The following is a 15,060-nucleotide window of genomic DNA, read 5'->3' as shown; positions in this document are numbered from 1 at the left end:
AAATATTGGTGTGCGTAATATTGATATTTTAAAGCAAGCTTGACAGCTTAATGCTGCTAACACATATCCGGCGATCGGTGAAAGAGTGTTTAGAACTTTTTATACATTCGGGAGTGACCTTGGACATCTACGCGCGGAAGGCGATTACATTCTAAAATCTACGTCCCTATACCCAGTGGTGCTGGTTATGCCGACACGTATCTACTGGTATCGATAGGGGTGTTCATAACGTTTTTTTTTGTCCCGAAACGTACATTCCTTTGATTTGCAGTCGAGACTTATCCTTGGCAGTTCGGACAGTTTAAGACTGGTCTCGCCATATAATTTTTATGGGCAAAAAATTTAGGGAAGCTTGCACTCGTGCGCAAGACTTGAATCGCGAAGCTGTTCTAGGTGAGCATTGACGGACACATAGGTACTTTCAGCAGCACGCCCTGCCTTTCGGTTCACCGCCACTTCCACGGCCATCCGAACTATCCGCGGCCGGGCCATGACGAGAACTGCGAAGACGTTGCAGTATTTTGTACTATACTGAGCGCATGCGCACGACGATGCCAGCTCTAGCGCGAAGGGCTCTCCTACGATACTGAGCGCATGCGCACGCTCCTCTCGAGTGTTGCGGCGGCCGCTATAACGTGTCTTTTAGTTGTATAGTGGGTAATGCGACAGCTGCGCGACGCCTACGTGATAACGTTCCTCACGGGGAGATTTCGGCGCGCACGAACCCCGAACTTACGGCTGGTAACAAACGCTCCACTGTTAAAAAATATGAAGCTACTGTGTAGCAGTTGGAAGTTCCAACTAACAAATGAAGGAATGAATCAAAATTTATTGTAATAAGCCTTTGAAAAGAAAGTCCACCAGCAGGCGTAGTTTGTCTCACCTAAGGGTGACTCTGGAACGCCTGGTGGTGTGGGGGGTGGGGAAAAGAGGCATGCAGGAGAGGGAGGATACCTATATGCAGAACAATACGCTATCGGAAAAAAGAAGGAACAAATACACACACACACACATATACCAAAACACACACATGGCCGCAGTCTAGTTACCGCTACCGGTAGAGAAAGCGGAGCGCCGGGAGGAGTCCAGAGGCGCCCAGATAAGAACACAGGGCCTCATGGACTCCGTCCCACTCCCTCGCACTGCCCGGCGCCCAGAAGAGCCCAAATCTAGGAGACCCGGTGTTTTTTTGCAGAAGAATTTGCGTTTGAAAGGAGATATTTCATTTGTTTATTGCATACGTACACTGCCAATCCCAACTTTGATTATTGAAGGGAGGGCACATACATTGTGAGAAGACAAAATTTATACAAGAGGTAGGCGCGTTACAAGAGAAAAAGCACTAACAACGTGTTACCGCATAAAACGAATCACGTTAAAACATCAAAACTATCCGCTGTTTCAACGCTGCTACGACATGCAAAAGGTTTGAGGTCTGAAGGAGGAGACAATACAAAGGCAGGGAGTATACGCTCATAAGCGCGAGTAGATGAAGTGAGGCAGGAATGGAAAATCGGGCTATACGATTTAACGTCGGGCACCAAGTAGAGCGTTTCACCCGATAAATTACAAACAGGTTTCTTTTAGGCAAGAATTGACCAACTTGAGCCCAGGTGGAGTCGATGGTCAAAACAGAAATTGGGCGGCACAGGGTTTTGATGTGGACACGCCCGTCCTACTAGAATGAACGGCGCTTCAGTGTCAAGCTCACTGTCTCCTGACCTTCCGAACCGTCTGCTGACCGTCTCCTGACCGTTCAGTTTCCTAACTGTCAAGCTTAAACTAAACATACTTTGCGTCAAATATGACACTATTTTTTCGTCGAGGTAGAAATGTTTGGCATAAAGCGAGGTTGTGTACAAGAGTCGTTAGTGCTCAACGACGTGCTTCTCAGATATCGAGGCCTTGATAATGTACATTCTGTAGCGCGATTGGTCAGTGGTTGGGCCGTGCACTTCTCGCACCAGACGGGTGACGTCCCTGACGAGATGTTCTCTCTCTTCTTCACTCACGATGCGGTAGAGGGGGTTAATGCCCAAGTGCAGTCCTGCGGGTTCATTGAACAGACAAGTCACGTTAGGCTGCCAAATACAGTTGAACCTCGTTATAACGAACACTGATATAGCGAATTATCGGCTATAGCGAGCTAAGTACTATATTTGGTTGGTCACGCTTTATTTAAATGGCAGTTATTCTTTTATAACGAAACTGAAACCATGAGCCGTGTGCGATATCGGATATAACGAAGAAATATTTGACCAGGAGGCTGAGAAGCTACCTGGTAAAACCCTCAGCCATCCAAAAATTCAGAAGTATAAAGGCCTTTTTGTTCGTGGACACTGGAAAAATCCACCCTACTCAGTGCTGTGAGTAGCCAACAGAGGAAGATCACGTCCTTCATCAAATAAATAAAGACTCATCCCTGTTTCGTCAAGTGAACCTAGCTTTGTTGTAATTTCACGTACTCATGTTCCGGCTCATTCAGCTTGAAATGCAACAAGGAGAAAGGTAAGGGTTACCTTGGTTATAGTGGTTGGAAGCCTAAAAAATGCATTTTTATATCAAGTATTTTTGCTCGTGCTAGATTTTCGATTTGTTACAGCCTATTTTTACCTCTACTGTTATAACGAATATCGGATATAACAAACTAATTTGCTGTCTCGATACTACTTTGTTGTAACGAGGTTAGACTCTATTACGATGTTCTAGTTTAACATTTGTACAGTGATGCGAGTAACTGCACAAATGATAAGTAAATTTTAAAATGGGCGAAGCAAACTAAAACAAAATAGTAGATGTTGGTGGGGCTAACGAAGGGGGGGGGGGGCTGCATAAGATGAATTCAGTTCATCAATGCAGATCGGTTTCTAAACATCAAAAGCTCTGGTTGCGCGGGAACCAATGAAACTATCAATTTCCTGGCCGAAAACGTTTGGTGGTGAAATATACAAGCCTCTACTTCTCCAATTGCGTAAGAAGAAAAAAATTGGTCATAAAAGGGCAGCACCAAAGAACTGCGAGTGCTGCATCAATTAAACGTAGTGTCGTGGGCTGAAATTCTTACACAAGAGCCGGTTCCGTGTCAAGAAGGTAACGAGAGTGCGGCAGAAAGGGAGGGCACAATATCATATAGACCAAAAGGCGGTAGCACGCAATAAGAAAGCGTCTCATCGGCAAAAGACTCAAGGCGGACTGGATCAGCGGTGTAAACTTGTAAAAGGCATTAAAGGAAACTCACCGGTTAACATTCCTGTGGAACTTACTATTTCACGATCCACAGGCTTAAAAACCATGTAGCACAAATGCGAAAAGATGTCAAAATACATCGAAATGTGCACAACGCCCTAGTCTGCTTATTTTACAGCTATGTCACTTATGGACTGAAATAAGTAAAACTCTCGCAAGGTAAACCACTACGCCATCTAGTGAGAACTCGATAAACTAAAATGTGTTTCTTGTTATTTTTTATTTCAGTAAATATGGGCTATATTTCTAAAAGAAACAAACTAGGCCGTTAGGAACATTTCGAAGGACTTGTACAGTTCGTATTGGCACACGATGGTTTTTAAGCCCGTGGGTCATGCATTAGTAAGTCCCAAAGGAATGTAAGTCCCATAGCATCGGAGTTTTATAACGGTCGATACAACAAGCCCTCGTGATGGCCGAGCAGTTTTATCAAACTGGGGAAAATTGATAGCCACGGTTACTATATCGATAAATGATGCTGAACGTTTTGTGCGAGTAAATCCACATTTCCGACACGTGTCATCTGATTCACCGACGGACTTGTACTGACTGCAGCGTCGGCATGGCTGCCCCTAGTATTCTGCAAGAGCAGAATATTCAAAGTAATGTGCAGGTGGGGACAAAATTTTCCGGACGACGCGAGCGCATGGCCAAAACTGCCGCTGCACACTCCGTAGACAGGGCGCCTGCTGTATACCCGTTACAGCGCGCATGCGCTCACTTGTTTACTCGCAAGCATACGAGTTTTCCCACCTTGGCAGCCGGGCTGCGTATTCTCAAACCATATCCCGTAGGGGCCCAGGCCGACCACGCCCCCTTAATATGGGCGCAGCCAATGAGGTTAAAAAATTGCAATTTTTTAACCTCCTTGGACGCAGCACCGTGACATCTCTACATATATGTGAGCGACTTCATGCGAGGTGGATTCTTTCTTTTTTCCCCCTCCCCTCGTTTCGGCTGCTTGGCAGGTGGCCGATGGTTTCGCACCGTGGGCAACTTTTGTTCTACTATTTATATTTTTATACCTGCTATTTCTTGTTTATATATTTGTATCCTTTTTTGCGTGTGTGTGGCTTACAGTTGAGGCACGACCTGTGACACAATGCTGGCGAATTAAAAGGCCAGACACTACAGAAATATATATATGTGGTAGCTAAAAATGCGTCGCAGGAAACAGACACAAACTGCTCATCTATACATATCAGTGGATCTCGAAAAGTGACAATTTTTTGGCGCTATTTGGACTCCCAGATAACTATCGCAAAAATAGTGCGCCAAGGAATAACTTTTGTACTTATTTTTATCTCTGCTGCGACTACCGTGACTTCAAGCTCACGGGCAACTACTTATTAGTTCCAGCGAAAACAATATACGTATCTGAGTGAGTGTAACACTGTAATAAATGGGAGGCCATGGGGCCCTGGGGGAGCAAGGATGAGGAGAAAAGGTGAAGGTCACAACTCGCACAATGAACACAGTTGCAGTCTTGGGGTCCTAATCGCAAAATGAACACATTAATGTCAGTCAGTGGCAGCAAAACGCACAGTTCACACTTTAATGTACAGTTCACACTGTGGACAATGCGGTTCACACTGAAAACAGTGCACGCTGCAGACAGTTCACATTGTATACCGAACGGGGAAGTCGGCCAGGCTGCTACACCAATTTGTGGAGTCTGTTTTCAAGGGCGTACTCGGTAATTGCTTCTAGTGCGGTGGGATCGTCACGGACCCGATTAACATGTTCCTGTGCAGTCGCAGGGGTGGGACGTAGAGTTAAAAGCTGGTGGCGATTACGGTCGAATAATGGACAGAGCCAAATTAAGTGGTAGCGATTTGGTGTGCCTTCCCGATTACAGGGGGGGCATCAGCGCCATTCGGATCCTGCTGGAGCTGTCTATTTATAAATAACGTATCTTATGCAGCAAAATCTCTGTGCATGAAGCACAAATTGTTAAAAATAACTAATCGACATTGGCAACAACGTGAGTGGTTGCAGGCATGATTACTAATATCAAACTCGGGCTTATGGCTTCAGTGAAGAGATTGTGGTCAATAGCTCTGTACAGAAGACATATATCAAACTCTTTGAGTACTTGAGTTGCTGTACAGTCCAACTATTACTTAGCCCTTGGTTGGTATATATTTTCGATATTGTTTCCCTAAATTGTTACGACGAGCAGTGCAAATTATGCACAATTGATGACCGAGTGTAAAACGTGTACGTTTGAGCTGGTGTCTTTCTTATCAATGTATCACCCTTGCAAGAACGATTCACACCTTCCATTGCTGTTAACAAAATGTCAATGTTTTCCTTAGTGGCACTGTTCCTGATAAAGAATAATGCATATGTCAATGTTTTCCTTAGTGGCACTGTTCCTGATAAAGAATAATGCAATGACGTTCATCTTAACGAAATTCAATGTAATAGTGCTTATGAAAGCGCCAAAATGTAGCAGCTCATGCAGCTGTAATATTTCGCAAGAGTAGGACAGTTTAAATGTAGTCATGGTTAATTGGCTGCCTTTCTTGTAATCCTTACCTGCAGCACCGAATCATGTTTTGAGGTGTGTATATAGTGAAAGAGCACCCAACTCAATTGTATACCCTTCTGTGTGCTGTAGAATGAGCTTTCAATGAGGGAGTTTGCTTTCCGGAACGGGTATAATTGCCACATGCGCGTGCAAGCGTCCATCCGCGTGCGCGCACTTCGAGCACCGAGTCGAGCGCTTATCTAGGAACACGATCGGAGGTCAGTGTCAACTTGCAGGTGCGCAAGAAGAGCGCGGAGAGATCAGGGGCTCAGGTACAAAAGGTTAGCTTCTACCAAATGTGCGTCAGCTTCCCCATAGCCGCAGTCCAGCCGCGCCCACGGAGCGAAACCATCGTCCGCCTGCCAAGCAGTCAAAACGAGGGGAGGGGGAAAAAGAAAAAATCCACCTCGCATGAAGTCGCGCACATATAGGTAGAGACGTCACGGTGCTGCGTCCAAAGAGGTTAAAAAATTGCAATTTTTTTAACCTCTTTGGCTGCGCCCCTGCTTAAAGGGTGTGGTCGGCCTGGGCCCCTACGGGATATGGTTTGGGAATACGCAGCCGGGCTACGAATGCCAGTAGCGCGGCACTGGCGACGCCTTTATAGTGTAGTGGCGCATCACCACCTGCATTCAGCGCCACTATCATCATAATCCGCATCCTTCCGCGATCATCATCATCGTTGCGTGGCTTCCAGCGTCAGCGGTTTGATTGATTGATTGTAGGGTTTAACGCGCCGACGCAACGCAGGCGATGAGGCGCGCCGTAGTGGAGGGCTCCGGATTAATTTTGACCACCTGGGGATCTTTAACGTGCGCCGAAATCTCCTACACACGGGCGTTTTTGTTTTTCGCCTACATCAGAAAAGCGGTCGCTGCGGCCGGGAATCGAACCCGCGTCCTCGTGCTCAGCAGCACAACGCCTTAGCCACTGCAGCGTCAGCGGTGCCACGCGCCACATGACGCAGATGGAACACGACTGCGCACTTGGGCGGTCGCTTGTCTTCGCCGCTCCCAGTTCAGGCCGGGCCTGCTCATCTGTAATAAATGCAGCAAGATACACCCGCTCTACCGAATCCACGGCTCCTTCCTACAATGGCACCCCTTTCGCAGCGACGACCAGTCTACGGCAATTCGGCCCAATTCACCGGATTTCGCGCACGTATTCTTCGTGTTTGAACTAATCGGCCCCCGAAAAGCTGTTTTTGTTGTTTCAGTAAATTTGGTCAAAAAACAAGCAAACATCTAACGATCGCCTCCTGTATTTGTTAAATGCCAACCGCATCAGCCCCGATGAGCCAACCAAGCCATTCCCTTCTAGTCCTGCCATCCCCCTCCAGCCAGCCTTTCCAGCGCTTTAGTCACGTGACTTGTTGATCTCGGGGCGACGCGTGGTGGAAAGTGGTGCGAAACGTGGTCCGCCGCGGCGCTGAGTTTTCTATCGCTGGCCACAGCACCGCTACTTCAGCAATCTCGAACGTCGGTTGCCTTGGTAACCACGCCCAATCCGCTCTCGAATCCAGGTACGGTCGGGGGATCCCGGTTAAGCTCGGCGCCCCACCTTACGACATGTGGGTGAAACAGGCGTCGGACTCACTCCCACTGTAAAGTGGGCGGTGCGTTCGGCATAGAAAAAATGCAGGAGGCGATAATCTAACAGACCATTCCGGGTAACGATAGATAAATACGCAGACAACACATGCGTAAAAACAGGCGCCATCTGCGTGTACTCAAGGCCTCAGTTGCGTAATCCGAGGGCACGGTTTGGCACAACGGCATCGCCACGTGGTGCGTTGCAGAAAATCGGAGCGCGGCTCCCGAAAGCAATTGAACTTGCGTGCATGGGAGTAAACAAGGACGCGCATGAGCATTGCGTCAGTCTCGACAGCAGGCACTGGGCCCCCAGAATTCACAGCGGTGGTTTCACCATGCTCTCGCCTGGTTTGGAATATTGTCGCCGACTTACAGTGTTGGTCAAAAGTTCTGAGGCGGCAGCGACCTTGCCGCAGTAGCCGCGCTTCGCTATCGCGGTGCTGCCATCAAGAGCGCACGGAAATGTCCCCCGGTTGCGGGGATACTAGACAGCGAGACGAAACATTGCTCTTGCGTTATCGCTGTCGAAAGCTCAAGAACAATATTCCTTCTCCCCCTCCTTTACCCCGCAACAAACGAGCATCTGACAGCGTCATTGATGGCAGCGCCGCGACGGGGAAGCGAGGCTGCCGGGGCACGGTCACTCCGGCCTAGGAACTTATGACGAATATTGTACGTGTCGATATTAAACCCTTTTTAACACGAAAGCGCTTTATGCCGGGATACACCAAGATTCTACTGACGTCATATTCGTCACAGAAATGACGCCAGTACAAAGAACACAGGAGATACGACAGCAGCATGTTTCATTGGCGTTGATGATGATGCCGTCTAGGAGAGGTGAAGCGAAGTAGTGCGTGGTGACGCTAACGAGCGCCGACAGTTGGCGCCTGTGTTGTCGCATCTTCGCCGAAGCGACCAGCCAGCAGGACGTCGCTGGCCAAGCACACCCACAAGATAGGCGCCAAACCGCAAATCGTGCTCCTTTCGCTGCAGATTTCGTAGTACATTTCACTTTCCTGTTTTACTGATCGCTATGACACAGGAATCAACTGCAGTTTTAGATTTATACCTGATTTTGCCCCCGAACGAAAGTAAAAGCATACTTATTATGTCGTTTTCTGTGGAATTGTCGAAGAGCGTCATCCTTGGAAGCGCCAAGATGCTAGGTGCCAGTCCAGCATTGTGTAGCAGCCTTTGCATGTAAGAAAACTGCTCCTGCTTGCTTCGCATGAAGTGACTGTCCGGGACGAACTCTAGGAGAAGCTGAAAGAAATCAACAGTTTGAGTCATTACGCTCACATTCCGTTGAGGTACATACTTTGGATATCTGAACGGGATAAATCTAGTAATTACCCAGTAGCTAGAGTTATTTGAACTTTTAACCAAAAAAGAAATTAACGTTTATGTGCCTAAATAAATAAAGAGCGTTAGCATAACGCGCCCCTTCGGCTATTACAGGCTCTCATTCGACCCATCATACTCCTGGACGTGTTTTTAGAGTAACTAGACGTGCTTACGTCCGAGTACTTGGCCCAGCGCTCCATCTTAGCCATGAGCGTCCATACGGCGGCAGGGCAGTGGCAGGCGCTGAACAGCAGTAGGTACTCCCCCTTGTGAGTCAGAAGCTCGGCTATGTTCTTCAAGGCGATGGCCGGGTCCTTCAGCCAGTGAATGCAGTAGAAGGAATACAATCTGTCGAAACGTCCGTGGCGTCTCACGAAGTCTGTGACGTCACCATTGATGTCGAGCAAGTGGTACTCGAGCTTCTCGTGACTGGAGTGCTGTCTCGCGTACTGAACCATATCCCAGGAACAGTCTGTGCCAATCATCCTCTGGCAGGGCAGGCAGCGAGGCAAGAGGCAGTCTCGCGTGAAATCTCCGGTTCCGGAGCCGACGTCGAGAATCCGAGTTGTGTCGTCCGTATCTTGAATAAAAGTGCTTTGGCAGAAGTCAAGAACGGCGTTGTTGTGCCTTCTCTGCAAGCTGTTTGCGCTGGCGTAGCGTTCAGGTTTAAGCAAGGGTCTGACGGTGGCGCCTTGCGCTGACGACAGGGGAAGTTCCTTCAAAGTTTGGAGGCAACCAACTTCCCTGGAAGTGTTGCCGATGATATCTGGAACAAAAAAAATGCAGACTCACTATGAACAAACGCCTGTGGTAAACTTAATTATGTCCAACATTGATCATGATACTGACGTTTAACGCGCCTACGCTACACAGGCGATGGAGGGCTCCGGATTAATTTTGACCCCCTGGGGATCTTTAACACGCGGCGTAATGTCGAACAGACGGGCGTTTTTCCGTTTCGCCTCCATCAGAAAAGCCATCGCCGCGGCCGGGAGTCGAACCCACATCTTCGGGCTCAGCAGAAAAACGCACCGGCCACCGCAGCGGGTTATTATGTTCAATAGGCGCAATGAAAATAAGAAATACGGTAAGAAAAATCGTTTGAGGTGACGCATTTAGGCTTCCCACCCTGTAAAGGAGACCTATAGAAGATAACTCGCGTGGTATCCTTGGGCGAAGACATTAGCCGGAGTCAGTCCGAACCGCATCGGTAATATACCTGCGGAGGAAGACGAGCAACAGCCTTGTGCGAAAACGGTTTTAATAAGCCTGGGAGAAATGCACAACCGTGCGTGCAGGCCATTCGCACCCGTGTTTCTTGGTATGAGCAGTTCGCGTACAACCTGTTTAGACTTCCACATAAAGGCTTCTTTTATTACTCAGTGAAAGGCTGAGGCGAGGAAGTGGCACTCAGAACAAAGAAAATGCTGTTTAAATATAATACGACAAATTTTCGTACCGCTTATACGTGACGTCATCGCCAAGCGCTGCGCGCACGCCACGCAATGTGGCAACAACAGGCCGTTTTGTGTGGGACGAGGTCACCGTAAACGTAAAAAGGTTGTGAATTTTCCAACTGGGAAAATGTTACGCTGCCGTGCGAATCCGTGGGCACCTCAACCAAAAGCGGACCCGCACCCGGAATCATATGTAAACTTGTCACGATCAGCGGTGCCACAAAACAAAAGTAACGTGTTTCTTTCGACGTGATAAGTGTTATCGTTTGCGGTTTCCGCAAGACTTGTAAAGCAAGTTTTATGCTGACGGATACATCTCCGGATATGTGTCAGCATAAAGCAAGCTTTATGCTGACACATATCCGGAGATCTGTGAAAGCATGTTTAGAAATTTTGATACATTCGGCGGCGACCTTGGGAACTAGGCGCGGGAAGCGATTACATTCCAAAATCCAAGTCGCTAGCCCAGTGGTGCCAGCTATGCCGACCTGTCTCTACTGGTATCGATAGTGGTGTACATAACGGTTCTTTTGTCCCAAACAGTATGTTCCTTCGATTTGCAGTCGAGATTAATCCTTGGAAGTTCGCGGACAGTTCAAGAATAAAAATCAATTTATTTATTTTTATTTATTTTATTTATTTACAATATACTGCGGTCTTGAAAAAGACCAAGCAGGAGAGGCACAAAAATTAAGTGGAAAATACACGTAAGCGTGATAGATGAATGATAAAAACAAGCGTACACAAAATACAAGAAGATAAGTACATTATACAGAGATGTATAGATGAGCTTAAACACAGGTTAACACGAATTAACTATAATGCACACAGAAATAAAACAGGATGTCATAGAAATCGCACTTTGATTGATTGATTGTAGGGTTTAACGCGGAGCCGCTTCACAGGCGATGAGGCGCCGCAGTGGAGGGTTCCGGATTAATTTTGACCACCTGGGGATCTTTAACGTGCTCTGAAATCTGAAACACCGGATTAATTTTGACCACCTGGGAATCTTTAACGTGCTCTGAAATCTGAAACAAACGGGCGTTTTCGCTTTTCGCCTCCACAATCGCAGACTCGCCGTGCCCTTGCATCCCATCGTGTTATAGCATAGCAATTTTTTGTAAACGTTTTTTGAAATCGCAATTATTTTTTTTTCATTCTTCAAAGCGCTGAGGCATGGTAACTTTGTTTTTATAAATTTACATGTCTTTTTCTGATGGAGCAGCTCTGCCTATAAAAAGATAACACAAATCATTCTCTTAGGAAATGAAAAAGAATATGGGTAGAAGCTTTATATTGGGGAATCGTTATATGGTGCATCGCACTCTTTGGATGTTTTGTGCACTCTTTCCAGCATAATTCGCCGACCTACGTCCTCGCCTGCATCATATTTTTCGTAATATCGGACACTGGCTGAAATTCTACCATGACAGAAACTTAAACTCGATCTGACACACGGCCAAGAAAAGGAAACGACACGTCTGGCCATTTTGCTTGAAGTTAGCTCCAATCAAACGCGAAAAATTTGGGATTGGCTCGTCTCTTTCCCTACCGCTATTCCAAGCGCAGTTTTGTAAGCAAGAACGTGCCGCGTATTTCTAATTTAATAACACAGTGAGGATCAGTTTTGTACTTGCCTATTGCTTTTAACCGGGCCCGAGGCATGGCTAAAGCAATAAGCAATACACAAGAAATGTGGGCGTATTTGATCAGTGCCACTAGTGATACTAGTTTAGCAAAGGTTAGCCTGTCTATGCTTGCTGTTATTGAAGTGCCTCTTTGATGCGTCAAGATATGCCGGAACGTTAACATTCCGTTACTTGCGCATAGATGGCGCTAGTGTTTTTTTCTATTTGTGTCCATTGCGCGAAAACCCCAGTTAAAACTAGGCGAGTAATTTTGTGCCCTAGAGAAAGCGGCGTCAGCACACTTTTCGTGCGAAGGAATGCGATGTCTTTTACAATCCAGCCACGTGAAAGTGGGTGCTTAATTTATAACTAATGCCACTGGCATGGCCTCCGAGCTGGAAAAGTAGCCGCAAAAAGGATTGATAAAAGCGAAATGCATGGTTGCTTCGACCAGGCTTCCACACATGCTTACCTTTTAAAATATAATTATTTATAAATAACAATGGTGTATCTGTGGAATGCGATTTTATGCGATCTGAAACCCCAAAAACAAAATACGGTGCCGTCTTTTGTTTTAACAGAATTTTTGTCCGGCATTTATAATCTAATCATTCGGGTTCATTTTCTTCCAAAAAAATGTTACAACCCCAAAACGAAAGGACAGTTGTATTCATAAACACACTGCGCCGTGCATGTCCACTAAAGAGGACATGGCATCTTCATATTATCGCGCGCAGAGGAGCATTAGGATCCCCTCCCTCACTTGGAGAGCCACCCGCCGCGGTGGCTCAGTGGCTGAGGCGTTGCGCTGCTGAGCACGAGGTCGCGGGCTCGATTCCCGGCCGCGGTGGCCGCTTGTCTGATGGAGGCGACAATAAAAAAAAATTCCCCCGCATTTTCCCGAGGGGGAGAATGTGAAAGTGCGAATGCACGGTTGTCGGCCCGCTTGCGGCGCTTGCGCTCGGCCCCCGCAGCCCACCGCCTCGCCGCCTTCTCTTCCATCTCTTCCATCGGGTTTGTAGTATCACGTGTACACCACGCAGTTATCAAGCCGCTATAACGCCGCTGAGTCGCCAACGCACGCCGCTGACGACGTAGTTTGAATGCGTTAAAGATATAAGGCGCGTTACTGACAATATCAGCGTCGCGTCCGTGGCTTATTCGGTAGAGCGTCGGGCTGCGGCCCGCAAAGTCCTCGGATCGAAACCTGGCGCCGGATGCTGTTTCTTCTTTAAAGAGCACTGCGGACGCCGACGCCGCCGCCGACGCCGGCGGTGGATGGTTTGGGGTCGCTTTATTCGCACTTAAAAGGCCCGTGCGTACGAGATCTCGGCACACGTTAAAGATCCCCAGGAGGTCAAAATTAACGCGGAGCCCTCCACTACGGCACGCCTCATCGCCTGCGTTGCGTCGGCGCGTTAAACCCTACAATCAATCCATCTCACTTGGATAGCCGAATAGTGCGCAATTTCAATTTCTATCTTTGACTTTAGACTGTTCGCCTCGCAGGGGCACAGCTGGATGAGAACGGCCGGCCGCTACGACACCTATCCTGATTCTGCTCATCCCATCACACATTGGGCACCAAGCTGGGATGCACGGAGGAGAAGGCGATATCCGTGGCAATGATGATGGATTGCATTGTTCGTACCTGCGATGGAACTCTTCTTTTCAGCGCAGGTCGACTGCCCGCGCAACACCCGCTGGAAGGCTGTACCCGTCTGCCGGAACAGGGACGAATACACTGAGCGTTGCATGTTGGTACCGCTGCCGGAATACACGCACACACCGTCTGAAATTTAAAAAAAAGCAACAGGTGCGATGGAAAACTCAGTTCTCCGCACCGCAATTAGTTGTGATGATAGGACGTCGCGACCGGCTGTAGTAAACTACGCAAAAAGCATGAGAGAGTCAAGAACACGCATATCGGTATGATGATATGCGCGCCATCCTTGACGTGTGCACGCACCGGCCTTGAAGGGTGAGCATAGCTTCCGCGATCGGTTGCCGGTGAGGCGTTGCTCCCTTATCTCCAAAACAACCCGGAGAGATAGATACGAGATAGACAAACCCGGATAGATACGAGAAAGAATGCCCTACCTACAGACAACGGGGCACACTCCAACACATAATAGGTGAGTGCAATCCTCTCAACTTCACCCCTTGTGCAGCCCGACCTAGAAGAACAGTTAGCAACACATCGCAAAAAAAGACCAAGGACGGGACGGAGACCACAAACAAGCGCTGACTTCCAACTGAAATTGAATGAAAAGAAACGCACACATAAATATTCATTCTATCACAAAGGTTTGGCAGATACCGCAGCTGCAACCCAGCCACGTGCACAAACCAGATCAAAACCCGCTGACCCATATATGGATACAAGTGACAAGTAAAATAAGACCACACAATAATCTAAAGGAAGGTTCAGAATTCGGTTCTCAAGTAAGTAGTCTCATTTTTTGACAGCAGATTGGACGGGGCACTTATGCGCTTATCTCCTTCACTTATTATCACCGCTGCCTCAATAATCTCTCGGATAAGTGCATGGCCATGACGGCTGACAACAAGACACTCATCAAAGAGTGGCGTGCAACCTTTATTTTCACACGAACGACAATGCCGGCTGAGATTACCCTCCAAACTGCGCCTAACATTATAATCATGCTCCCGCAACCTGTCATTCAGACAGCGGCCCGTCTGCCCTACGTAATTCTTACTGCACAAAAGGGGTATCTTGTCGATAACCCCTTCCACACTCTCAACGGAACTTTTGCGGTGGTTTACGGGGCAACCACGATCCGTTTTAGATTTGGGCCTATTTATTTTACACAGCCTAGACAGTTAATGCGGCGCAGGTAACAGGACCTGAAGATTCACACGCTCAGCAAATTTATTCAATTTGTGTGACACTCCATGAATGTATGGCATAACAACAATTTTCTTTCTTGTGGATGCCTTATCAGTGTTTTCTTTGTTTGTGTGCTTAAGATACTTCAGCAATCTTTCAGCAACGGAACTTATCAAAAGCGGAGGGTGGCCTGCTGACAGAAGACGGGAGGTTTGAACGTTACAGCTATCCGACATTGCATGAGGGCATGACTTTTTGATAACATTTGACAAACAATTATGAACAATACCCCGCTTGACAAACTTAGAATGACAAGACTCATATGAAAGCAACGGCTTGTTACCACGTGGTTCATACCACGTGGTTGTTCAATGATTCCCACGTGTGTTGGTGGTATGAACCA

At 47.5% G+C, this 15,060-nt stretch overlaps 1 protein-coding gene across 1 annotated transcript; it reads right to left on the bottom strand.

Annotated features, from left to right (window-relative positions):
• Positions 1–1,212: 1,212 nt before the first annotated feature.
• LOC144141479 (juvenile hormone acid O-methyltransferase-like) lies at positions 1,213–13,766 on the bottom strand. The gene is made up of 4 exons (XM_077673034.1): positions 13,458–13,766; positions 8,892–9,484; positions 8,478–8,637; positions 1,213–2,047 (listed from the first exon to the last, which is right to left on the bottom strand). The coding sequence occupies exons 1-4, from the start codon at positions 13,561–13,563 to the stop codon at positions 1,869–1,871; spliced, it is 1,038 nt and encodes a 345-aa protein (XP_077529160.1). The 5' UTR covers positions 13,564–13,766; the 3' UTR covers positions 1,213–1,868.
• Between the last annotated feature and the right edge of the window lie 1,294 nt (positions 13,767–15,060).

This window comes from Haemaphysalis longicornis, unplaced genomic scaffold (assembly GCF_048455015.1).
Source record: "Haemaphysalis longicornis isolate Haplotype H1 unplaced genomic scaffold, Haemaphysalis longicornis Haplotype H1 scaffold_6, whole genome shotgun sequence".
Taxonomy (NCBI): domain Eukaryota; kingdom Metazoa; phylum Arthropoda; class Arachnida; order Ixodida; family Ixodidae; genus Haemaphysalis; species Haemaphysalis longicornis.
The sequence above is the reverse complement of the archived record's forward strand: the minus strand, read 5'-3'. Positions and strand labels throughout refer to the sequence as shown.